The sequence below is a fragment of the Cydia fagiglandana genome, chromosome 2, assembly GCF_963556715.1.
Source record: "Cydia fagiglandana chromosome 2, ilCydFagi1.1, whole genome shotgun sequence".
NCBI classification, from domain to species: domain Eukaryota; kingdom Metazoa; phylum Arthropoda; class Insecta; order Lepidoptera; family Tortricidae; genus Cydia; species Cydia fagiglandana.
The window spans coordinates 14,938,870-14,964,477 of NC_085933.1; the positions used below are offsets into that span (position 1 = coordinate 14,938,870).

At 35.8% G+C, this 25,608-nt stretch overlaps 1 protein-coding gene across 1 annotated transcript; it reads left to right on the forward strand.

Moving 5' to 3' along the window:
• Window positions 1–690: 690 nt before the first annotated feature.
• LOC134671954 (uncharacterized) lies at window positions 691–25,608 on the forward strand. Its single transcript, XM_063529838.1, has 7 exons — window positions 691–1,454; window positions 3,820–4,911; window positions 13,630–13,756; window positions 18,437–18,549; window positions 19,057–19,215; window positions 21,384–21,498; window positions 25,155–25,608. The coding sequence occupies exons 1-7, from the start codon at window positions 897–899 to the stop codon at window positions 25,355–25,357; spliced, it is 2,367 nt and encodes a 788-aa protein (XP_063385908.1). The 5' UTR covers window positions 691–896; the 3' UTR covers window positions 25,358–25,608.

Below are 25,608 nucleotides of genomic sequence, written 5' to 3' on the forward strand. Positions count from 1 at the left end.
TTGATTTTGTTTGATATTTTTCATTTAATATTTGCTTCGGGTTGGTGAGGTGAAAAATTTTGTGTTTCAATCGGGGGCAAATTTTGTTTAACCCTCGTGCTTTGAAACCCTCACAACGCTCGAGATTCCATTTTTAGAACCACTCGCTACGCTTGTGGTGCAATTTTGAAATCTTTCGCTTGCTCGGGTATCAATATTAGCACGAGCGGTTAAACAACAACTTTGCCCCATTGTAAAACAAATAATTATTTTATCTTGAATGGATATGTATAGTGAGCACCCTATGCTTACTTATTTCTCTGTGACAACAGATTCGACCAATAAAAGGTTGTCCAATGGGTAAAGGTAAGAAGAACTCACAACAGAAGGAGTTAGTACAAACTACATAATTACGACAGACACAGAAGAAGTAGGTATGGGTAGTGAGTGTAGTGACCCTGCCTGTGAAGCCGATGGTCCTGGGTTCGAATCCCGGTAAGGACCTTAATTACGTGATGACCACAAATATTTGTTCCTGAGTTATTGGTATGTATGTATATCGTCGCTTAGTTGCCATAGTATACGCTTTGCTTAGTTTGGGGCTAGGTTGACCTGTGAAAATGCAAATAAACAAGCTATTTGCAAGTAAGTAATAATGGGTCCCTTAATATCAGAAACGCTTGCATGACTTCCTAAATCTCACCTCTGAAACACACATTAACTGCGCGTATAAATGCGATAGTAGCAGTCATTCTAGCCATGTGCCGTACATGTATGGCCTATTGTATTCGAATAAAGTCCTAAGACATTACATTCTAAATATGGAAGCATCAATAGGCTATAGAAAAGAAGTCGTTAAAACATTATAATTTAGTATCAATCTCGATCTTGGAGGAACTACATCTGTTTGAATAAAAATGAGACCTAATTTTGAATTTTTGAAGTTAATTATAAGGCTACTTATATTACTTATATTGTTTGTGATGTTATTTATTATATCTGCATTTTTATACAGTGCAAAATATTGGCCTGATGTGTATAATTATATAAACGCGAATATAACTATTAAAAGAATCCCAACTATATCTGAACTTCATCCGGTTATAATTCACGAAATTGACTACACTACAGAATTTACAGAATTATATTCGACAACAGATGGAAGTGATTATTTAGAAGTAACAACAGATGATGATGTTTTTGATTTAAGTTTTGATGATTTTATGAATGACGGTGCAGATGACAAAAGGAGAAAAAGACAAATTCCCGTCGAGGAAATGAAGGTTAATATTGAAATTGTCAAAGCTAATTACGATTATGTTTTCGATTTTGACATAACTACTGAATCTTTTATGAAAAATGTAGTTAACAAAACCGAATTGACTACGACTGAACCGAATCATTTTGAAATAAGTACGAAAACCGACGATTTTGTCAAAGAAAATGAAGAAAACTCTGCCAGGACACTAAATAATGTAAGTATAAAAAATAGTTTTACTTAATAAATGTATTGCCAACATTATTTAGAGTAATGTTCCAATAATCCGTCCGGTCTGTGCTTGTTTGGACAATATTGTATTTATTTGAGAGACTTTCTATAACGCCTATATCTTGATGCCAAACGTCAGCTCCGAAAGCCCTCTTACAACTATACATACAACTTATCTGGACAGCTCTACTGCGTTTTGTGCTGCCGGACTTTCAAAACTGGATTTGCAAGTCACGCTCGCGCCTATGCCCGTACTCGTAATAGTTAAGTAAACCCATAATAAATAAATGAATAAAACTTGTCAGGATGTCGCCGTCGACAGATACGTCTGGGAGGACATCATCATCATCATCATAATGCCTAAATAAAGTGCAAGGGCAATCATTCAATTTATGCTAACTCACAGGTAGGTGATGCATACATTATCCCACTTCCAACACACTTTTGGACATCTTAATGGAAGGACATGGGATACTTACTTTTTATCCAGGGATAAAACTATCCTATGTCCTTCCTCGAGACTCAAATTATAATCCATGACAAATTTCATCTAAATCGGTTCAGCTGTTTAAGCCTGAAGAGCTAACCGACAGACAGACAGACACACTTTCACATTTATAATATTATATTATGGATATGGATATATATAATACTAGCTTTAGCCCGCGACTTCATTTGCGTGTAATAAGGATGATGATTGTTAAAAACTCCCCTATGTCCTGCCCCGGACCTCAAACTATCTCCATACCAAATTAGACCTATATCGGTTTAGCTGTTTAAAGCTGCGTAAAGAGGTAACAGACAGCCAAATAGACATACAGACAGAGTTGTTTTCGCATTTATAATATACAATACTAGTTTCTGCTCCTGACTTAGTATGCGTGTGATGATGATGATGATTGTTAAAAAATACCCCATCCCCGTGCCCCATATCATATCTTTCCCCAGACCTCAAACTACTTAATACATATCTCCAACTCAAATTTAATCTATACCTCTCGGTTGAGCGGTTTAAGCATAAAGAGGTAACATACAGACTTACGCATTCATAATATTAGTAATTAGGGATTATAGTTTGTATAATGATGTAGGTATTTTTCTAGGAGGAACTAGAGGATTTGTCTAGGTAGGTTAGATTTTATAAACAAGATTTACAAGTGAAGTTAATATAAGTTATTAAGTATATTATTTTAACTAAAATAATATTTCTTTATTATCATTACAAGTCATTTTAGTTATTACATTATTTACATATAATCCTTAGGTATATACAAACTAAAATCTAACACAAAAACACAATATATTAAAAAAAAAAACACAAAAAGCCTCCCACTACAATTCTATATAAAATAACATTCGTACTAAGTTTCAATCTCATTACCTTTGATCTTTGATCTGGAAGCCTTGCTGCTCGGCTACCACTGCTTAAAGTTATCCCTTTATCTCATATATAAATACATTTTTAAAATAATATTGTATGTATCTCAGATAAATTGTTCGGAATCACACTGAGTATTCTACACGACTCTGTACATTGCGTAACTTCTCAATTCTTTTTATTGGTTAATCATAACAATCGAAGTGTCGTAAGAAACTATTCATCCTAGCTTGTTTGCATCACACATAATTACAATGCTCGTAACAATAGTCCGAGAGACAGCTGCGATGTTAAATTTAAGTTATCTGTCAAGTAATATCTAGAATTAAAAAAAACCACATTGCAATCTCAACACTGCGCAATAATAAAAAAACAATGTTTTTAATTTTAAGTATTTTTTTTTTGATGATATCATTGTATGAACTATTTATTATTATACGAGTATCGGCCAAAAAATGCGGTGAGTATATGTTCCCCCAATGACCCCTACAAACACCGATCTTGCTTTGCTTTTATTTACCGGTTACTAGTAATCTCGGCAAAGTCAAAAGGGTTGTTTGTACCTTTACACTCCACAATTCGTATTTTTTTTAAGTTGGCCAAAAAGAAAAGTAAGCAAGTTAACTCAGAAAAAAAATCGTCCCTAAAATAATTCTAATAAGTGTTTAAGAATGTCAGTGTTATTAAAAGTTGATATGAGTATGTCGATTTAAAGCTTACTTTACCATAGTTAAATTTTATAACTGCATCCTGTACTATTTGTTTTCATGAATTCGGCTATTATTATATTCTTGAGTTGTCTAACAGTCAGTCAAAGTCAAGCGGCTTTTCAAGGCGACACCATACTAAAGCTATTGTGCTTTCTAGAATTAAAAACCGAACTCTAAAGCTTCCAAATTAGAGTCTATTTATAAGGAACTGACCTTAACAATTACTGTCTGGAGATCCCACATTTAAGTGCGAACAGACATAGACAGAAGACGTTGTAAAGATGTTTGTGAAATTAAATATACTCGTGATCTGTGCTGTGCTACTTCATTTTGGTGATAGCAATAATTGTGATGGTGTTTTAAAATGTGTTACCAATAAAGTGGGCGATGCGATATCGGCCTATTTAAATGGTACAATAGATAATATTGAAGACGATAATTTATTGAATAGCTTGACTCGTTTTTTAGTGCAAAATTTCTCTGATCTCATTATTGAGAATCCTTCGTTAAAGAGAATTGGAAGAAATGCTAAGATTTATATACAAAAATTTAAATTAATTGAAAGCGCCCATGAAAATAAACCAATTGTCAATACCATTAAATATGATTTGCTTGATATGAACAGCAATGGTGCAAATTTTGATAATAATACTCTTAACATCGTGTTAAGAGAAGTTAATAAGATTATAAGTAATAATTATAATTCATCTGTAATAATCGTCCCCATGATTGAAAAAACAGCAACACATTCAAAAAAAACAAATATGATCGATAAAAACAGGGTAGATACAATAAATAAATCAAAGTTTGAACATACAAATTACAACGAGTACTACCAAGCTGAGAGTTACGAGTATACAACCAAGCAGGAGACAGTCACGACTTCTGTTTATTTAAATGACGATGATATTCCAGGAAAAAAGGAAAATATTGAGACTACCACAGAAAGCTTTATTGACATACCTGGGGTTACAGTAGAAGTCAGTAAAAAGCATACCACCACACCACCATACCATACCATGCCACCACCATACCATGCATACCATGGTAAGCATACCAGTGACACATATGCGAAAAATGGAATGAATAATACTGAAGTGCAGGCCTCAACGCATAAAATAAATATGATAAAGGAAAAAAATTTCTTTAGAGACAATTACATTGATGACACGAACGATCTTTTTCGTGATATTAATGAGGTCGCTGTCAATGAGCTTGATCATGATAATCAGACAGATTATCTGGATATCGATTATGTTGATATGTATAAAGATACAACGAATGAAGATGTTGAATATACACCCACAGTCTATATACCTACAACTACAGTTGCTGCAAAAATTATGATTGAACAGGTATTTTTAGGTATTTTTTATTTTATTTTTAACATTGCGATATAAACTAAGTAATTATATTTTCATTACGAGTATCGTTTTGTTAAGTCATAATAATAGTTTTTACAACACATATAGTTTCCGCAATAGAAATGCTAAAAACGTATATGTCGCAGTACGATAGATAAAGCCGTTATATAGTTATAACCTCCAATCCAATCCAAGATACATTATTACTATTCAGGTATATTCGGGTAATTACGAATGTCGAAAACCGTTGGATAATTCTGAAAACGGACCCTTATTATGATGGAATTTTGGGTCATTTTCATCTGATATTCGGAATTATCCGACATACGAAATTACCCGAATACACCTTACTAATGATTATAATACGTATCATACGGCATATAACTATATCCCTAGGAATATAACAATACCTCCGCCGCACCGCCGCACTCTTATCTACAATTATTTCACTAAACTTAATCCAGTAATATAACTATATCACTAAAATAAAGAGTTATTATAGTTATATTATAATAGTAAGATAGTAATAAAGCGCTTTCTTATAACTATGTTACGACATATAATTATATCCCTATGTTTTAAATATGTAACGGCTTTATCTATCGTACTGCGACATATTATTTATTTATTTATTTATTTATTTATTTATTTATTAACATAAAAATATACATCTTATACAAATATTAGGTACAGGATAATGTCAAAATTAATCAAATCGATACAATCAAACTAAATTTTAAGGGTTTTATTGTTGGTAAGAACCATGACTGTTATTACACTTTTTGTAATTTCTGTTATCTCCATTTTAAGTAAAATAGGAAAAAAAATACTTAGATATCTTATCGTATTACAATAAATTTGAACTATGACAAAACCTGTGATGATATAATCTGTGAGCTTAAATTTACATCACAATACAATTATTTAGTTAAATAATTTTCGTGTAGACACGTCAACATCAACATGTTTCCTTGGAAAATTCCCAACTTCTCTTTAATATGGAAATGTCATTACATTTAAGTCTCCTCAGTATTTTGGTACTTAAATATGAATACTTAAATGTTTTATGCAAAAGGAGCCAAGTAATAATGGTTTTCTACGCATTTGTGTAGAGACACACTGCCTCATAAATGGACTGATGGTTTTAAGAACGCATACCTGCTTATTGGCAGGTTCGGTCGATAATAAAATGAATACTTAGGTAGGTGCTTATTTATATATGACACATAGTTAAATATCATTAAAATGTGAAACAGTTCAGGATAATTTGTTTAGTAATTCAGTACAAAAAGGCTGATTTGCTCAATGCCCACCCTGGACATTGAAATCTCGAAGAATAAAGATACATAATTTATGTATTATAATTATTACTAGTTACCGCATTTATTGAACACATGCATCGTGTAAAATCTGGCAGATCATCTGTGAAGATTAACAGGTCTTTCTCTTATATTTTTTTAATAGGTACTAACAATAAGTTTTGTATACTAATAAATAATTTCTAATTTTTACTTTCATAATTAAAAAAAGCGGTGGTGGCCAAGTGAATATGACGTCCCACTTTCAATCCGGAAGTCGCGGGTTCAAATCCTGGCTCACACCAATGAGTTTTTCGGAACTTATGTACGAAATATCATTTAATATTTACCATTAGCTTTTCAGTGAAGGAAAACATCGTGAGGAAACCTGCATACATCTGCGAAGTAATTCAAAGGTGTATGTAAAGTCCCCAATCCGCATTGGCCTAGAAAGCCCTCTCGCGCATGAGAGGAGGCCTGTGCCCAGCAGTGGGATGTATGTATGCTGAATTATTATTATTTCTAATTTTTATTCTTCATTCGTCCCGACAGTATGTCCCAAAATCCTTGTGGGCAGCCAATGCGAATTCATATCAATCATTTCTAACAAAAATACGGGAAATATTTTTACAAGAGTGAAATGGAATTCTTCTATGGCGTGAAATCATTTATACATAATGTTGACATTCGCTAATCGCATTGGTCAAAATCATAAAATATGTTCTTCTATGAGTATCTTGGAATATTTGGTATGATGCCCGTTTTTTCCTAGCATGAACTATTTTATATTTTTACGTTATATACTTATTTGTATCTACTGACGTTTACTCGGGTAATTCCGTATGTCGAAAACTGTCGGATAATTCCGAAAAGAGACTTTTATTATGATGGAATTAAGGGTGATTTTCATCTGAATTTCGGAATTATCCGACATTCGGTATTACCCGAATACACCTTACCATTAAAATACGGCGTAGGTACATTTTTAATTGATAGACCGTCCAACCCAGAAGGAAAACTAGAACTTATTGGGACTACACCGATTTATTTATGACGTTTTCTTCACCGTAATACGAAATTGGTCAAGCGTGAGTTAAGTAACTTAAATAGAACTAAAGTTCGAATAGGTAGTTCATGTCAAGCACTTTGTCTTCGACATCTATTAACTTTACGTAACCCACGTATAGTTTGTAGATCGCTTATTAAATATTCACAAGACTTCCTGAGCAGTAGTAGTTGTGAATACCGGGATGGTGTGTATTAGGTATTGAGTTGTTTAGGTGTAACAAATAAATAGCTGATCGTCACGCGATTGCGCTCATCAATCACTCTACAGAGGGCGAAGGATGGATGTAAGAATATACGCTTATATGGCATTTACGGACTTAGAACTTTCTAGAACGACTTGCTAACGCATGTCTTGATAACTTTGAATCCTAGGTGAGCGACAATTTAAATGTTAATATACTTAGGTATCGATTTTGTAATAAGGAGGGGGGCGTAAACTCACGAAATTAGAAGGAAACAAAAGATATGGCACACAGCTCGAAACTTGCGACAGAAGATATTTATTATTTTCGTCGGGTAGGTAACCTGAAACACTTCTGTTTAAAATTTTATTTGTTTTATCCCTCGGTTATAGCACTATTTTAAGTAGGTAACTTTAATTTTAAACCAAACTGAATACAATAAAAAACCGGGCAAGTGCGAGTCGGACTCGCGCACGAAGGGTTCCGTACCATAATGCAAAAAAAAAAAAACAAAAATAAACGGTCACCCATCCAAGTACTGACCACTCCCGACGTTGCTTAACTTTGGTCAAAAATCACGTTTGTTGTATGGGAGCCCCATTTAAATCTTTATTTTATTCTGTTTTTAGTATTTGTTGTTATAGCAGCAACAGTAAATACATCATCTGTGAAAATTTCTACTGTCTAGCTATCACGGTTCGTGAGATACAGCCTGGTGACGGACGGACGGACGGACGGACGGACGGACAGCGAAGTCTTAGTAATAGGGTCCCGTTTTACCCTTTGGGTACGGAACCCTAAAAATCAACTAAAACTAAAAAAATAGGTAAAAATATTAGCTTTACATTATACATATATATATATACATATATATTGGAAACAGTGGTGGCCGAGTGGATATGACGCCCGACTTTCAATCCGGAGGTCGCGGGTTCAAATCCCGGCTCGTACCAATGAGTTTTTCGGAACTTATGTACGAAATATCATTTGATATTTACCACTAGCTTTTCGGTGAAGGAAAACATCGTGAGGAAACCTGCATACATCTGCGAAGAAATTCAAAGGTGTATGTGAAGTCCCCAATCCGCATTGGGCTAGCGTGGGGACTATAGCCCAAGCCCTCTCGCGCATGAGAGGAGGCCTGTGCTCAGCAGTGGGACGTATATAGGCTGAAATGATGAATGATGATGATATATTATATGTATAATGTAAAGCTAATATTTTGTTGGTGGCGATTATAGTCTATAGGTTACCTACCTCTAAATCTTTGTAGTATTCTGCCGAAGATTTTATACCGAAGTTTCGTGTGCTTAATATTAGGGAAATCAAGGAAAACCAGATAAAATAATGTTTTTGATTAAATACGTACACTGTCAGGACAAAACAAGGTTATTCAAAGTCATGACTTTATTAAATTGTACATATGGTATCGTCTTGGGTCGTCCCATTCGTTTTTCGTCAAGTTCTTAAATTAGTCCTATTCTGCTTCCGTCACTCATTCTACATTGAAAGCCACCGACGATTGTGACCAATGTAGAATGAGTGACGAAAGCAGAATAGGACTAATTAAAGAACTTGTCGAAAAACGAATGGGACGACCCAAGACGATACCGTACATATTTGGTTTTGGTATTAACTACTTTTAATTAATTATATCTAGTCTTTTGATTGTGGCTGTAATTAACTGAAGATGTTAATTATGTTTTACTGTACATACCTACTTAATAGCCACTTTAACCTCTCCTCCCTCCTTCAAATGTCTGACCTTCGTTTGTGTTATTTTTTATTTAACAGTTTATTAAAAAACCTTTTAAGCAATCTTTGCAGTCGAATAAAAGACATACTTTTGAGACAAATTCAAATTCATAAAAATACCTTTTTATAGTTTTTATGTTTGAGCAAAGTGCACTAAGGTCCCTTTCATGTCGGAATAACACCGTTTGCAAAACTTTAACCGATCTTATTCATTTCCAAACTGCCACATCCATCAATCGACGATGCGCGCACGTCTCTTAATTCCTTGGTTAAAAAAGACCTCTTGTCTCATTGTTGCCCCGAGGCGCATGTGTTCTTTTAGAACTGTTCAGTTTGTCCGTAATGGCCTCCTCACGACCACTCGAGGCCGTGTAATTAGAGGAAAAACTTTTGTTACACACTCACACGCCTCACATTGTTCGAACACAACTATATATATTTTATTAGGACACAACAATAAATTGGCCAAAAAAGACTAGCTAGCCGTCACGACATCGTCGTGTATACAAAAAAATTGTGCTATAAACATCTTGTTTATCAACCGAAAGACTATAGCCAGTCAAGTTACTTAGTTAAACAATGATCCTCATGACTTTACTGATCGATTGGATTCGTCAAACTCTAGTAATAGTACAGTCATTATATCCAAAAAACCGTTTTGTCCTTACGGTTTTACTATAAAATAAAAAATGGCCGAGTTATTGAAGAAAAACCGTTTTTTTTGGAAAAAAACCATTTTTCGAATATACGCAGGAGCCTGATTCAGCCTACTTTTTGAATTTACACTCCCAGTGACCCCCCCGAGGGACCTACGAAAAAAAATCCAAGAACTAATTATTCACGGGTCAAAATCTATAATGACTGTACTATAATACCTAACTTCCTACTACTGAAGAAAATAGTGCTGACAGCAATGTATTTAGTAGAGATGCAACGGATAGTTGTTTGACCGGATACCGGATATTCGGCCTGACCATCGGCCGAATATCCGGTATCCGGCCGGCGGAACTATAACTACTCGTACATTTCGGTTTATCAGGTGCGCATTATGCAGGTTTTGATCTGTTTCGTAGTAAGTAGTTAAACTTTCGCGCGGGCTTATTTCTAGGTTCGAAATGAGAGCGTGTGCAAGTGAGTTTCTTATTCCAATTTTGTTCACTCTGAAATCAAGCAATGTTACTATCCGGTATCCGGCCGGATAGTAGGCCACTATCCGGTATCCGGCCGGATGTTAAAATAATGGCTGGATACCGGATAGTAGCCGAATATGCGGTGCATCTCTAGTATTTAGCAGCCTGCACTTTTGTCGCAGGCAACGCTGCTTGGTACGACATAATAACATTTCGCCCTAGCCGCCACGGAAAGCCAACATTTCCTAGCGCGTCAAAAATTGTCCTTAAATGGACTTGATGAATCGCACTAAATAAATGGTTCATTTAGCCCATTTATCCTACAAAATATCGCTTAAAAGTGCGTGCATACGTGCTCATGCATTTTTGTTGTAAAAAACAAAGTAAATAATGTACAGTGAGTGCGCTGCAAACGCGATTTCCGTATATATGGAATAATTACCGAAGAAAAAAAATAACAATCTGTATATTTTGAGTTTTATGTCTGTCCGCCAGAGAGTGCTCTCGTGGATGCTCCACGTTATGGAACGAAACATGTCGAGCTATCTTCAACTTAAAATCCGTGAGTGACCTGTAGAGATAGCTGTAAGAGTTATTAAATAAATAAAAATATTTGATGTCTCTGTTATTACCGAAGTATAGTTATTCAAATCTCTATTAGGTACTCACGGCGGAATACCTATAGGATCGAAAAAACTTGTATTTTTATTTTTCTTACTTCTACTTGGCTTTCCAATTTCCGTCGGAGGCTCTCCTTAATCTTCCTTAAAATCTCTGCTGAAATGAAGAAACCCACAATTTCTAAATAAGATTCACTAAATAAAAATGTATTATTACGATGTTGTAAGACTACTACAAAAACGTAACAATTTCGACAACTGTTTGTTTATTTGAAAGAAACGTAAAATCAATGTTTCAAGAATACTAAAAAACCGGACAAGTGAGAGTCGCACTCACCCACCGAGGGTTCCGTACTCTTTAGTATTTGTTGTTAAAGCGGCAACAAAAATACATCCATCTGTGAAAATTTCAACGGTCTAGCGATCATGGTTCATGAGATACAGCCTGCTGACAGACAGACGGACGATGGAGTCTTAGTAATAGGGTCTTTTTGAGTACGGAACCCTAAAAAGAACGACAGACTTTACGCACTTGCATCAACATGAGAAGAAAGGAAGATAACTTACTTTTTAACCGACTTCCAAATCCCAAAGGAGGAGGTTATCAATTCGGTTGTATGTTTTTTATTTTTTTTATTTTTTTTATTTTTTTTATTTTTTTTATTTTTTATGTTTGTTACTTCATATCTCCGTCATTACTGGACCGATTTTGAAAATTATTTTTTTGATTGAATGTATATGCATACATATTGGTCCCGTTCCCTGTCAAAACCCAGTTCTGATGATGGGTTCCATGAGGAATCGAGGGAACTCCTCAAATGTTAAAGGCATACATATAGTGATTTTTAGGTTTTTATCATCAAATCAAGCATATACATCCAAAAGAGTGACATTTCATGAAGTGGAACTGCTGATGATGATCAGAACGGAACTCCTCAACGACGCATAGTTCACGGTTTGCGATTTGTCCTCTTCGTTATGTTTGTTAAGCAAGTTCAGTTTTTAATGCACATTTTTGTCAAGCTCGAGTTCTGATGATGGGATCCATGAGGAATCGAGAGAACTCCTCAAATCTTAAAGGCATGCGTATAGAGATTTTTGTATTTACATCAGAAAATTAAGCATTTTCATTAAAAACTGTCGCATTTGATGAAGTGGAACTGCTGATGATGATCAGAACAGAACTCTTCAACGACGCATAGTTCACGTTTCGAGATTTTTCCTCTTCGTTATGTTTGTTAAGCAAGTTAAGTTTTTAATGCACATTTTTGTCAAGCTCGAGTTCTGATGATGGGATCCATAAGGAATCGATGGAACTCCTCAAATATTAAAGGCATGCGTATAGAGATTTTTGTATTTACATCAGAAAATTAAGCATTTTCATTAAAAACTGTCGCATTTGATGAAGTGGAACTGCTGATGATGATCAGAACAGAACTCTTCAACGACGCATAGTTCACGTTTGGCGATTTTTCCTCTTCGTTATGTTTGTTAAGCAAGTTAAGTTTTTAAGCCACATTTTTGTCAAGCTTGAGTTCTGATGATGGGATCCATAAGGAATCGAGGGAACTCCTCAAATATTAAAGGCATACGCATAGATTTTTTTGTATTTTCATCATAAAATCAAGCATTTACATTAAAAACTGTCGCATTTGATGAAATGGAACTGCTGATGATGACCAGAATAGAACTATTCAACAACGCATAGTACACATTTGGTGATTACGAATTTCGATTTTGACTTGGACTGGGTCCCGGACTCGGACCCAGAACCGGACTCATACCCGGATCCGGTTCGGACCCGGACCCGGACCTGGACTCGAACCCGGGCTCGGACCCGGACTCGGACCCGGACTCAGACCCGGACTCGGACCCGGACCTTGACCCGGAAAACCACTAGGATACCTTAACTAAATAAACCACTATGATTACCTACCATAAAATGTGTAAGTATATAAGTATGATGATGCCAATCTTACTAGCCCCTCCCGCTTAAACCCCCGTACACCGCACCGCATGGGCCGTTAAGTGGGTTAGGTTAGGTTTGAACTGCGATCCTCACAGAACTGAACTGCTATCAGAGAAGTGGGTTAGGTTAGGCTAGAACTACGACCCTTACAGAAGCGAAATGCTAGTAAAAAAGTGGGTGGTTTTACCTCCTTTTCTACATAGTGTACCATCTACAATAATCTTTCACCGGCCGGCCCCCATAGAAGTCGGTTTTTTTTTCTTAAAAATTATTTAAATTAATAATGTAAGTTTGTTGGGTGTGGCCTGTAATACGAGCAAAAAATTTAACTGTAGGCTGTACTCCTCATACGGACCAACATTTCTTCAGCAACGTTTAAAAATAACTGGTGGTTTGATTTTTAATACACTTTGAAGTTTATTTTAATGCGCAATGTATTGCGAATTTTGTTATGTTTAAGGCATGACAAGCAACGTCAATCACAAATGATATGGCATGGCGATGGCGTTCATTGAAGATAATATTTATTTTGTATGAAAAATAGCAAGTCTAAATACTTCATAATTTTTAAAAGTTGTTGAACAAAAGTGTCACCGTTTGAGGAGTAGAATCTATGTTTTAATTATTTGCTCGTGTTACAGGCCACACCCGGTATAGGGCTTTAACTGTGTTCTATATTATTTTCAGAATCCAGCTGACAAAATAGACTCTGTGTATTCATGGATAGCTACTGTGTTTGTAATGAACCAAGACAACAAACAATTTGAATACATTTGTGATGGCGTTCTACTCTCCGAACGTGTTGTTCTTACAGGTAAGTTAAATAAAACATGGAAATACTAAATGCTACTTAACATATTAACCTAGAGCAACACGTTTTCCAGTGAAGTTACTAAGTTTTACCTACTTATAAAATGTTACTGTAATGGAAAGTATCGAAATAGTTTATTTTAGTACTTTTAAAACTTTAAAATATTGCTATAGTTACAAATAGTTGTTCCTATTGTTAATTATGTATTTCACATAACTACTTTGCGAATTTCCATATTTTTTATTTCGTTAACTATATAGTAAACTGATACAAATATCTGATTCACCTCTAGGGATTTTAGGTAATCAAACCCTAAACAATCAAATATTGAGGTAGGTACTGTAGGCTGGTAAGCAGAGCAGAGTTAAACTTAAACATTACGCCTCCAGGAGTAACTTTAGATTCCCCAGGGAGAAATGTGAGAGCTCAAGTTAATTAATTTTATAGTTTTGTTACAAGAGAACAAGTAATAAAATTAAAGCAAGGCGTAAAACGGACGGTAGCACAGGATTTGATTGATCGAGGGAATAATTAAGTTTTGTGTTTTACACATTTTATGGAGCGTAAAATACGTTTTACTACGGTTTATGTTTATGGCGCTGTTAGTACGGGCTGCTACGTAATTAAAATATTACCACTCAATAGTATTAATTACTACAAATTCTGTTTGTCTGTATACGGTAGAAGTAGGTATGCGTCTGCTCACGCACTGCTATTAAAACCTAAATATTACTTTGCTTTTCGCGGATTAGTAAAATCTTTGTTTTAATTAATATGGTTTTCCCCAAAGTAACGCTTGAATCTATTCACGCACTGCTGTGTGTAAATAGTTCTGTAATTATTATATCCTAATATTTATATTCATAAATATGAATGGAAAATTATCAGAATAATCTTTTTATTGATAAGAAAAAAAAAATTGGGATTGACTGAACTATTGACTATTCGAACTTTTATGTTTCGCGCACTAATATGACTATTTTTTTTTTAATTACCAATTGGTTGGCAAAATAAACTTAAGTGACTCAATTCTCGTGCCTCGATGTTCAAAAGAAGGCATTTAAGTGTAAAAGCGTTGGTAAAAAAGTCGCTTAGAATTTCTTGGTAGTAAAATATGACGCTCGGTACTTGACATGTGAAAATGTTCTGCTTCTCGCTTGCGGTTGGATGAAAATCTGTATTTTATTTTAATGATGTAAAGTCGGATGTGTTGTATGATGATTTGTTGATGCAATTTTACATTTGAATGAGGAAGTCATTACTCGAGCTGTTATAAATGTTGTTGTTGTCGAGTTGTTGTGTATGTGTGTGTTGTTGTGTGTTGTGTTGTGTGTGTTATGTGATATTTGCTTTTCATCGGTATTGAGAAGTTTTCAGGGATTTATAGCTGAAACTAAACCTGAATCTATCGGAATTGTCACGAGAAGGCATCTTCTAGGGCCGACTCCGGTTTTCTACGGAGCTACTTAGTATACCTACTAGCCAGTGCATGTTATTTACGGCTACCGTGTTTACTGAAACTTTAGTATTTTAGTACAGTATGATTATAATCACTATACCTTGTTATAAAACAAAGCCCCCCGCCGCGTCTGTCTGTGTCGGCGCGATTCGGGAAATGAATTAGACATTCGCTAGATATGCAATAGTAAAGATATGTGACGTTCCACGCCAAAAGGTACCCTATGGCGGCTGGCGCTTACGCTATTATTAACGGTAACACTCCAACATTCAGCCGGGGCAATGGTACCTTTTGCCGTCGAAAGTCACATATCCTTACTATTTCATATCTAGTGCATCTCCAATTCGTTTCCCGAATCGCGCCGTGTGTTTGTTTGTATGTTTGCGATAAACTCAAAAACTACTCAACGGATTTCCATACAGTTTTCACCTATCAATTGAGTAATTCTTGAGGAAGGTTTAGGTGTATAGTTTGTTAACCCTCGTGCGAAGCCGGGGCGGGTCGCTAGTATTTTATATAACAACTAAGAACCTAGTTTAATAATCGGGTTTAACTAGCTTCACTGAGCTGATTATATATTCATAAGCTTAATTATCCTTGTCAATGAAAAACGTAAAAGCCACAACATCAAATATGTATGTTCTCACTTCACAGAATATTCTCTGATCTCATTAGTTCAAGTGCATGTTGATGTTTACCATGTCGTCGTTGCAATCAGCCCGTGAGCGACTACTATGTTTACGATTCGTCCAATGCGTGGTGAAAAACCGGATTTTAAATTTTAAAATAAATAATTATTATAGGACATTGTTTACACAAATTGACTGAGCCCCACGGTAAGCTCAAGAAGGCTTGTGTTGTGGGTACTCAGACAACGATATTTATAATATACAAATACCTAGTTACTTAAATACATAAAAAACAACCATGAGATAGGAACAAATATCTGTATCATCATACACATAAATGCTCTTACCAGGATTTGAACCCGGGACCATCAGGTTCATAGGCAGAGTCACTATACCCACTAGGGCAGCCATGCAGACCGGTCGTCAAATTAATTATTTAATTTTTAAATACCACTTATGTTTTTCAGCCGCGATCCTTTTGTTTGACATTATTGAAAGTCATGATACTCATGATGTAACGATTGTCAGGTTATCATTAGTCATAATTCTGAAACCGTTAACTTTTTAGGATTTTCGTAAGGTTAAAGTATCTCATAGATAGGTTAGGTCAGGTTTGTTTTATGACAATTCTGAAAAGTAGCGCTTTTCTGAGAAATACCAAATTATGTCTCATGAAAATGCGGACAAATAATACATTATGACATTTATGACTTAAAACTTTATGGGAATATACTAATAATACTTATAGTTATTTTTTGCTATAATTTTTAGGGCCTCTTTAATTTTTTATCACAAAGTGTATGTATACTTTTACTGTGAAAATTAACTCAAATATTTAATTATTTACACGTATTTTTTCTACGAATACTATTTTCAGCGAAACGAGTATTTCATCTTTATTTCATATTCGAAATACAAAATGTTAATTACCGGTATTTACCGATGATAATAAATTTTAGCTTAAAATAAATAAAAACATATTCGCAGGTATGCGAATATGTTCGACACCTTGTCATTAAATTCAAGCGGTCGGAAGTAACGAATTGTAACCTTGTAGAGTCGACGTTAAGATTATGTTTACACTTTTGCATTTTACTCCTTTGTAATACGGCGAAAATGTAAAGATATCTTGGACGTCGACAGTACACACAGATATTTTATCTAAAGCGAGAGGAACGGCCCGATCCGAACTTTAAAATACCTACGTCAAATATTTGGTCTAGATACGACATGGATCGGATATGTCAATATCAAAACTTAAGGTGTCATTTTACTTTGGAAATTGACGATAACACCGACGCGTTCGTACTAGTAATGCAGCTGCGGTCAGAAAGAGAATGTTGCCCTTGCGCTTCTCCAAAGAAAATCGTCAATTTTTACTATGACATATCTCATGTATATCTTATCTAGACGTAATATTTGACGTATATTTAAGTTCGAATCGGGCCGGAAGTTATGAATGGCCCACGAAGCTGATTATGGAAATGGCATAAAATTTAAATTTTGCCGCACTGTCACTCCAGGCGCTGCGTGTCAGTGTTTATAAGATTTATAACAAATTAAAGGGTAGGTACTTTAAGCGGCATTTTTTGTGTCACATTATGTCATCTCCATATTTTTGATGCGCGTTTGGAGAAAGTATTATTTGAGCGTTTCTTTTATTTTTTGCCATTTTTATATATTGTGACCTTTTTTGCCACTGTGTGTTATTTCTACTCCGAATCACGAGCTCTTTCGATCCTAATGGGATAAAAATGTACCAGAGTTTTTTCCTATTGTTTTACAATTTCCCCATATACTTTTTATGGCGGTAACAATAAGGAAAGTTTAAAAAAAGTATGGATATTTTAGGCCACTTTTTTTCTCCTATAAGGATGAAAAGGGCTCGCGATCCTGACTAGAAATAACACAAAAGTGGCAAAAAAGGTCACAATATATAAAATGGCAAAAAATAAAAGAAACGCTCATTTCGCTTATGAATTGAACAAATAAATTGGTAACTTCTAAATACGTAATGACCTTAAAATTTTATTAGAATTTAAAGGCGAATGACGAATAGGTACGGGACATGACACATGATTACGAATGCAAATGGACAATCCTGTAATTAACTGTACGATGACAAATTTTCTCATACTGCGTAGCTATAATATTATAATACTATTCAAGGAGAGCTATTCGAAATTTAGAAGTGTTTACAACGATATGTAAATATCGAATTAATTGATCTTAATGATTGATTTTATTAAATATACCTTGGGCCGTCGGGCATTACTAATATGGACCGGCCAAACTTAATAAATTTATCACTTTGTCCGACGCTCATGGGGATTATTCATAATGACAGGTCATTATTTACCTATATTTACTATTCGGTTAATCAAGTTGCCCGTAACATAAGTATATTACCAAAAAAAAACAATAATAATTATAATTCCTAAAGGGGCCCACTGATTAACAATCCGCTGGACGGTATCAGCCTGTCAGTTAGAACAAAAATTTGACAGTTCTGAACAACTGACAGGCCGATACCGTCCGGCGGACTGTTAATCAGTGGGCCCCTTAAATGTAAATACGTTTTTATTATCTTTTCAGCTGCCCGATGTGTCACCAAATCTATTAACGTGACAGTGGATGCGGACAACATTCTAATTATCCTGGGTAAAAGATCCTTGCAGTCTATGGGACTTTATGAAAAAGTTTTAAAGGTACCTATTACTTTTCAATGTGTTTTTGTACAATAAACTGCAAGCTACACTATTCGTGCTATATCTACTCACTTGTCAGGTACAAATCAAAAGCTTAGAAAGAAGAAACACTCTTATATAAATTATAAACTTGTAGGTATGTAGATAAAACAAAGACAAGTAAGTTACACCATTACACCGAACTTTTTATAATAGGGACCGTGCGCGTTGGAGGGTTTGCCATCTTGTGGACTGAATCGTAAACATAAACTGTGCATTTCACGCCAAAGCACGTGCTGCCCTCTACAGTTCACTTATAATTTCTTGTGCATTGAAGGTTCTGCCATCTTGTAGGCTACATTGGAAGCTTAAACTTGTTATTCGTGCCAATAAACAGGAGGCTCCTGTGCTACCCCCTACAGTTCATTCAAGTTTCCTATTCAAGAACGGCTGAAACTTATGCACAAAATATCATTTCATATTTACCAGTCGCTTTTCGGTTATTTAACACGTAAGTTTGATTTCCAGGTAGAATCAATCAAAATCCACGAGAACTTCGTTTCAACCGGAGAAATGGTAGATAACGACTTGGCGATCGTCGTGCTGGCCGAGTCCGTGGTGTCCAACGTTGACATACAGCCTGCTCCTTTGGGGCTAGATGATATATCTGCCCCGCTTGCGACAGCCGTGAGTTTCTATACACGAGTAAAGGATGACGCACGTTAGACCGGGCTGTGTACGACCCGGAGCTTCCGCCGCATCGTTTTCTATATGTCGGCGGCCGATCGTAAGATCAGGCATATCGTGAAACGTGAAAATCTTTGACTCGTTCCCTGAGTCGACGGAGCCCTATTCCCTACGGGTCCTATTTCTGGGTAGTTTGCCTTTCAGGCATCTGAAGCAACTTCAATGAACCTATCTTACCTATTTATTGGTTTAATGTGACTATCGTCAAAACATTACACAGGAACATTACGATCTGTCTGATCTTACTTTTTTTACGATCGCCCGGCGACATATAGAAAGCATGATCGCCTGTCATGTCATAGAAATGTACCTAAGCTCAGGCCCGGACATGGCCTGTTTAACGTGAGTCATCCTTAATATGTAACTAAGATGGAATGAAGATACCTACATAGTTTAATCAATCAATCAATCATTTATTGCACCATGGTTACAACAAGAGATGTTACAACATTTATACAAGTCCTCATGGACCCTAAAAGGGTATGACAAACATTTCATTTACATATGACATGCAATAAAGCACAAAAAGTAGCATCCTATTAAATTATATAAATAGAACTAATAAATTACATATTAAAGCTATCTGCAAAGAAATCAATAATATAATTATATACTTTTCTCGCAAGGAACCATTTCAACCTTTTTGCGTATATTATATCTCTTTCTCGTATGTTTATTTTCCAAGTAGGCACACAATGCGCTTATCAACGTGTGACCCGAGAAGACCTTAATCCCTCCTAAATTGTAGGTGGACATAAAATGTTCACACAGCTTTGCTTGCACGAACGCACGTCGGTCAAAAAATTGTAGCATCCGACAAAATTGTGTAGATAAAACTAAATAGAATAAAATTTGCTGAATATATTGTTTATCTCAGTAGATTTTGCAAGGTTCACGAGTATAACTTTTGTACAGTCGCCATCAGATATATCGGAGCGGCCAAGGTGTTCACAATATCTGAACACGCACTCTAACGCCTTGACAATAGAGGCGTGCTCAGATATTTGTGAGCACCTTGGCCGCTCCGATATATCTGATGGCGACTGTACAACGCCGATTCTCTGAGTGTTGCATGGCGCTGTTTATTATGTTTGCATTGTAAGTTGGAGGCGCGGACGGGAGAATGGAGTACGGAGCATTGTTATTGACTTTTGAAACAATTATTAAACAAACATACCTATAAGTAGATGCATACAATGTTTTAAGATGAAATTGAAGATCTGTAATTTGATGGTTGAATTGCAGAAAACTTGTTTACAAATCATTAATCCAGTTGAGTTTATATACCCATAGTTGCTTTATAGTGTTTATAGTGGTTCAATAATAAAGGTTACTAGATTTTTTCGTTTCTAAATAGTTAAGATGACCGATGTCATCTTAATATAATAGATATGACATTGTCACCGATACTGAAATGACTATGGGCGGTACTCAAAATTATTTTTGATAACTACGTAAATACACACAGGTGGTCATGTTCATGCCGATTATAATTTATAAATTCCTATGTATGTACTTGTAATACTCATATTCAATTATCATAAGATTCACTGTAAGTGTATTTTTAGTTTGCCCCCTGTAATAGATACAAACCTAAATAATACCTGTTACATAATATGTACTACGAAATCTAATTTTCCCATTATTTGGTTCGTTAGGTCAATATGCTTAGTTGCCTGATGTACAGAAATATGGATTGCCGTGGTCAATATGGGTTTCCGAAGAAAACAAGCTTAATGTAATTATTTTCGTGGAATAAGATTCAACTTACTGTTTGGTATGCGTGATGGGGCAAAGTCGTTATTGTGTGCTCATGTCAGTTGTGAAAATAGGTAATTACTACCTACCTACTACTTGACGCAAGTATCAAACATATACAGTACGGCTACCATCAGTTTGGTATTGACATAAACGCTATCGTGAACGTAATTTACTTCTTACCATCTCGCTCGTACTGGAATATTAGTGCGAAAGAGATATATAGAAAGTAAATTACGTTCACGATAGCGTTTATGTCAATGCCAAATTGATGGTAGCCGTACAGGGCCTAAGATAATACAAGTAGGTAATGTGACTAAGTACTTAAGTAATTAGGCTTTTGTTTACAGACGACTGGCTGGCATGTATCTGGACTTCTGCAGCCGCTATACTTGGGACTACAGTCTACGGAAAAAAGTAAGATGGACGACTGCAAGAAATTCTTTTGTGCAACTCTGAGTGATAGTAAGTTGTTTTTTTATTTACCAGGAAGACATCGACAATCGTATTTAAGTCGGTAACCGATTTTTATGACGTTCTTTCTGAGCGATAACTCGTAAAGTGGTTTAGGGAGACGTATAATAGAACGGTATCCATCACGTACAAAAAAGTAAATCACGTAGTGAAATAATGTGGAAATAATAGTTCGTGACTGAGACTTTTTTCAGAAGCTATAAAATTCAGCGGACAATAAAATGGTGGCTTTTGTCAAGTATTATTAGTTGCGCCTGATGCTTTTTTATTTTTACACGTAGCAAGTATTTATTACTAGACGGGCCCGCAGCTCCGCTCGCGTAAATGAAATAAAGAATTTGTCTTATGTTTAGTTAAATACCGATATTATTATGTATTGAACCCTGCCAGGGTTTATAACTGTGATAGGGACTTCTTATTTGTAACCGATATTTGGATAACTTACTTCGCAAATTTCTCAAAAAATTATGTGATTTGATAAAATGCAAGATTGTATTTTTTCCATCTACGTAGGTATTTATTTAAAACTTGTTTCAACATAAAATTATGGGGTTGCATTTGAATTACGCATTATAGGGAGGGGGGAGGGAGTAGGACCCCCCCCCCGAACCCATCCCCAAAGTTAGGAAATCAATAGTTACCACGAAAGTATTTTATTTTTATTTTTTGAGGTTATGTTCAATAATACAACCAAAGCGTACGAAAGGGTAACCAATTTTGAATTTTGTATACATATTTTTGAGCACTATGTCCGTATACATGTTTTTGAGCACTTTGTCCGCATACATGTTTTTGACCATGTATTTCTTTTTTGACAGAGAGTCGGGTGTGTTGTGAACGCAAGATACCTAACACTCCTCCTCGCTTCGCTCGTCGTCGTACCTAACGGTGACTCTGGCACTGTATTTCGTTTTTGACAGCGAGTCAGGCCCCAATTTCACATCGGTGACAGGTGCGACGAATTGTAAAATCACTATTGCTGACGTCACACGCATCTATGGACTACGATTACTACTTACCATCGGGCGGGCCGTATTCCTGTTTGCCACCATCATTGTATTATTTAAAAAAACTTTATTATATCGGAATAAAACAGATATTTCTCCTGCGAAGTTTCTGACAATTGTCAAAGATTTAGAAGAATTGTAGGTAATTCTTGACAGGTAATGAGTTATATGTCGGAATTTCGTGGCAATTGTAGTGTTTCTTGTGACAATTGTCATAAACTTAGCAAGAGAAATATCTGTTTTTTTCCGATATCATAAAGTTTTTTTTAATAATACAATGATGGTGGCAAACAGGAATACGGCCCGCCCTATGGTAAGCGGTAACCGTAGCCCATGGATGTCTGTGACGTCAGCAACAGTGATTTTACAATTCGTCGCACCTGTCACGTTGGTGAAACAGGGGCCAGGTGTTTTGTGAATGCAACTTCAAACACGTATAAAAAAACTACGCGTCTCCTAGACACGAATTGGGTGTCATTTGAAAGGGGTGACCAACCCCTATAAAATGCCACCCTTCCCCCCGCCCCTCCCTATAATGCGTGATTCAAATGCTAACCCAAAATTATTATTTATTTTTATAAGCCCAATTGCAAACACGTTCATTAGAATAATTTCCGCCTTAAGACGAATATGTACGACCACCGCCCATAAATCGCATTTTCATACAAATGTAAATAGTCCCCATTTCCCTGTCTGGATATTGACATTAGACATTACTTACGACGGCTACGGTGACGCAACGACCGAAAATGAGTCCTGGCTTCCGACACCAGATCACACCATGTTTCCCGGTCTTGCGATAGCTCTCGCCAGTCGCCATGGCCGAGGTTGATCAGATCTTGAGCAACCCTTGAGCTCCAAAATATCTGAGCATGCACTTTAACTACATTATAATTTACATTGTTTAGATATTTGTGAATACCTCACCCGTTCCGATATATCTGATGGTGACTGTTCAGCAAGAAGAAAAAATCCTACCTGGTCGAGTCGCATCGTATTACGCGAGAAAACAGTTCCCGAATTGGTTATATCTGTAAAGTCATTAAAGTATAATTATCACACACACATTATTACGGGCACCATCCCTTAAACTGATGGGTTCTCTGGCCCATCTCGGCAGCGTTCCCCGGACGAATGGCAATGTTTGCCGAAGCCGTGAAAGTCAATCTGAATAATATAACTCAAAAAGAAATTTAAAACAATAAAATACAAATTATTAACACGATAATCATACGATAATATTAATTTGATTGATAATGTCATAAATGGCATAAGGCACTCGTATGGGCTATGGACTAAGGTTGAGGTTGGCAGCACTTTTTATTTTACTTCGTGTAAAAAAAACTCAGAAATACCTGTATACCAACATGACAAACATAATTTAGGTTACTTTAACTTACGGATTATTTGGTCTAGGCTGTAGCACCGCCAAACGAAAACAACCGAGAGTTGCCGAAAATGGGCGAATATCGTAAAATCAAGATTGTTATGAAAACTTTTACTTATTGTAAATTAAATACGCATAGAAAGCGATAGTTTTTATGTTCTAGTTTTATTCCCATATGTAGATAATAGATTTAAACAGTTTTTTCATCACACTTGCTCGGAAAAGATGTATTTACACGTAGGGCTTGCGGGCGGGAAATTGAAATTTTCGCCCTAGGGCGGAAAAAATCTTTTCCGAGCAAGTGTGATGAAAAACACTTATTTACACGTAGGGCTTGCGGGCGGGAAATTGAAATTTTCGCCCTAGGGCGGAAAAGTGTTTTATACAGAAGTTTGTTTTTATTAATTCTCCTTTTTCCTTACAAGTGTGATGAAAAACATTGTGTGTGCCACGGGCGGTAAAGAAATTCCGAACTCGTGAACATTTTAAGCCCTCGCTTCGCGTCGGGCTTAAAATTGACACTCGTTCGTAATTTCTTATTTCCCGCCCTTAATACACAATGTACTATTTCTTATCATACGTGCGTTGTATTCGAGATACGTGTCAAAAACTTTTTTAGAAATTTGTAAGGCGCCATCTCTCTTCTTCGCTCGTTTTTTATCCCGTTCTGGTTTTTCAATTTTATATATATGATGATGCCTATGCTTTAAGGATATTTCTTGTAGAAATATTCCTTCGCCGCTGCTAAAAATACCTGCTCAAAAGCTGACGCATCATAATCCACCTTCGCTGTAGTCAGTAAGTTGATCCCTCCCCCCCTTATCTTCAAAACTACTTGACCTAAAATTCTGAAAATAATACAGAAAACAGATCATTGCCTAGGTACTTAATACAAAAATATTAGATTCCTAATCCGTGAGAATCACACCATCTGCAACCAGCTAGGTACATTCCCACTGTACAAATACTACTTTTATGACCTAGTCACGGTGATTTTATACATACACTCATGTCAAATTGCAGTTCTCTAGATACATATATGGAAGGACAGCGAAACTAACGGTCCCTATTTGACTATTAAACTCTAAAAATGACCTACAATCTATATACAAACTCATATTATGCAAGGGTACCTTTTCTCTGCAGCTGACTGTACCTATGTAGTACTTACATATATTTATTAAGTTTACAAGGCTGGTCATGTTAAAACATGAATTATGATTGTATTGATATTTTTTTTTACAAAATTCCAGGTGAGATCACTTGTCCGAGCTATGGAGGCATGCTTATAGAGCGCCAGGACGACGATCAATGGAGGCTGAAGGGAATAGCCCGTGGTAACCCCACGAACACGGGCGTCTGCCTCAATAAAGATCTTACGTTTACGAAAATAGAAAAGTATCTTGAATGGATTGAGGAAAATATACAAAAAACGCATGACAGATACATATATTAAAAATATTAAATGTTGTTTTATTAAAATATTTTTAGTAAGATATGAATCAATGTTCAATAATAATAGTATTTTATGCAACCGTTGTTTAAGAGAGGTCAAAAAAGGCGAGTGGCGTGAGTAACAATTTGAGGCGAAGCAGAAAATTGTTAACGAAGACGCCACAAGTATTTTTTGACTCAGTTAAACAACGTTGCATACAATACTTTTTCTACGACAAATCACTTACTTTGAAATAAAAATTATAAATTTAA

Excerpts from the sequence above, each read along its gene's own strand:
- LOC134671954 (XM_063529838.1), top strand. The coding sequence starts at position 897 with ATGAGACCTAATTTTGAATTTTTGAAGTTAATTATAAGGCTACTTATA. Across the intron at positions 1,455-3,819 it reads CTGCCAGGACACTAAATAAT|ACAGAAGACGTTGTAAAGAT; the intron begins GTAAGTATAAAA and ends GAACAGACATAG. Across the intron at positions 13,757-18,436 it reads CGAACGTGTTGTTCTTACAG|CTGCCCGATGTGTCACCAAA; the intron begins GTAAGTTAAATA and ends TTATCTTTTCAG.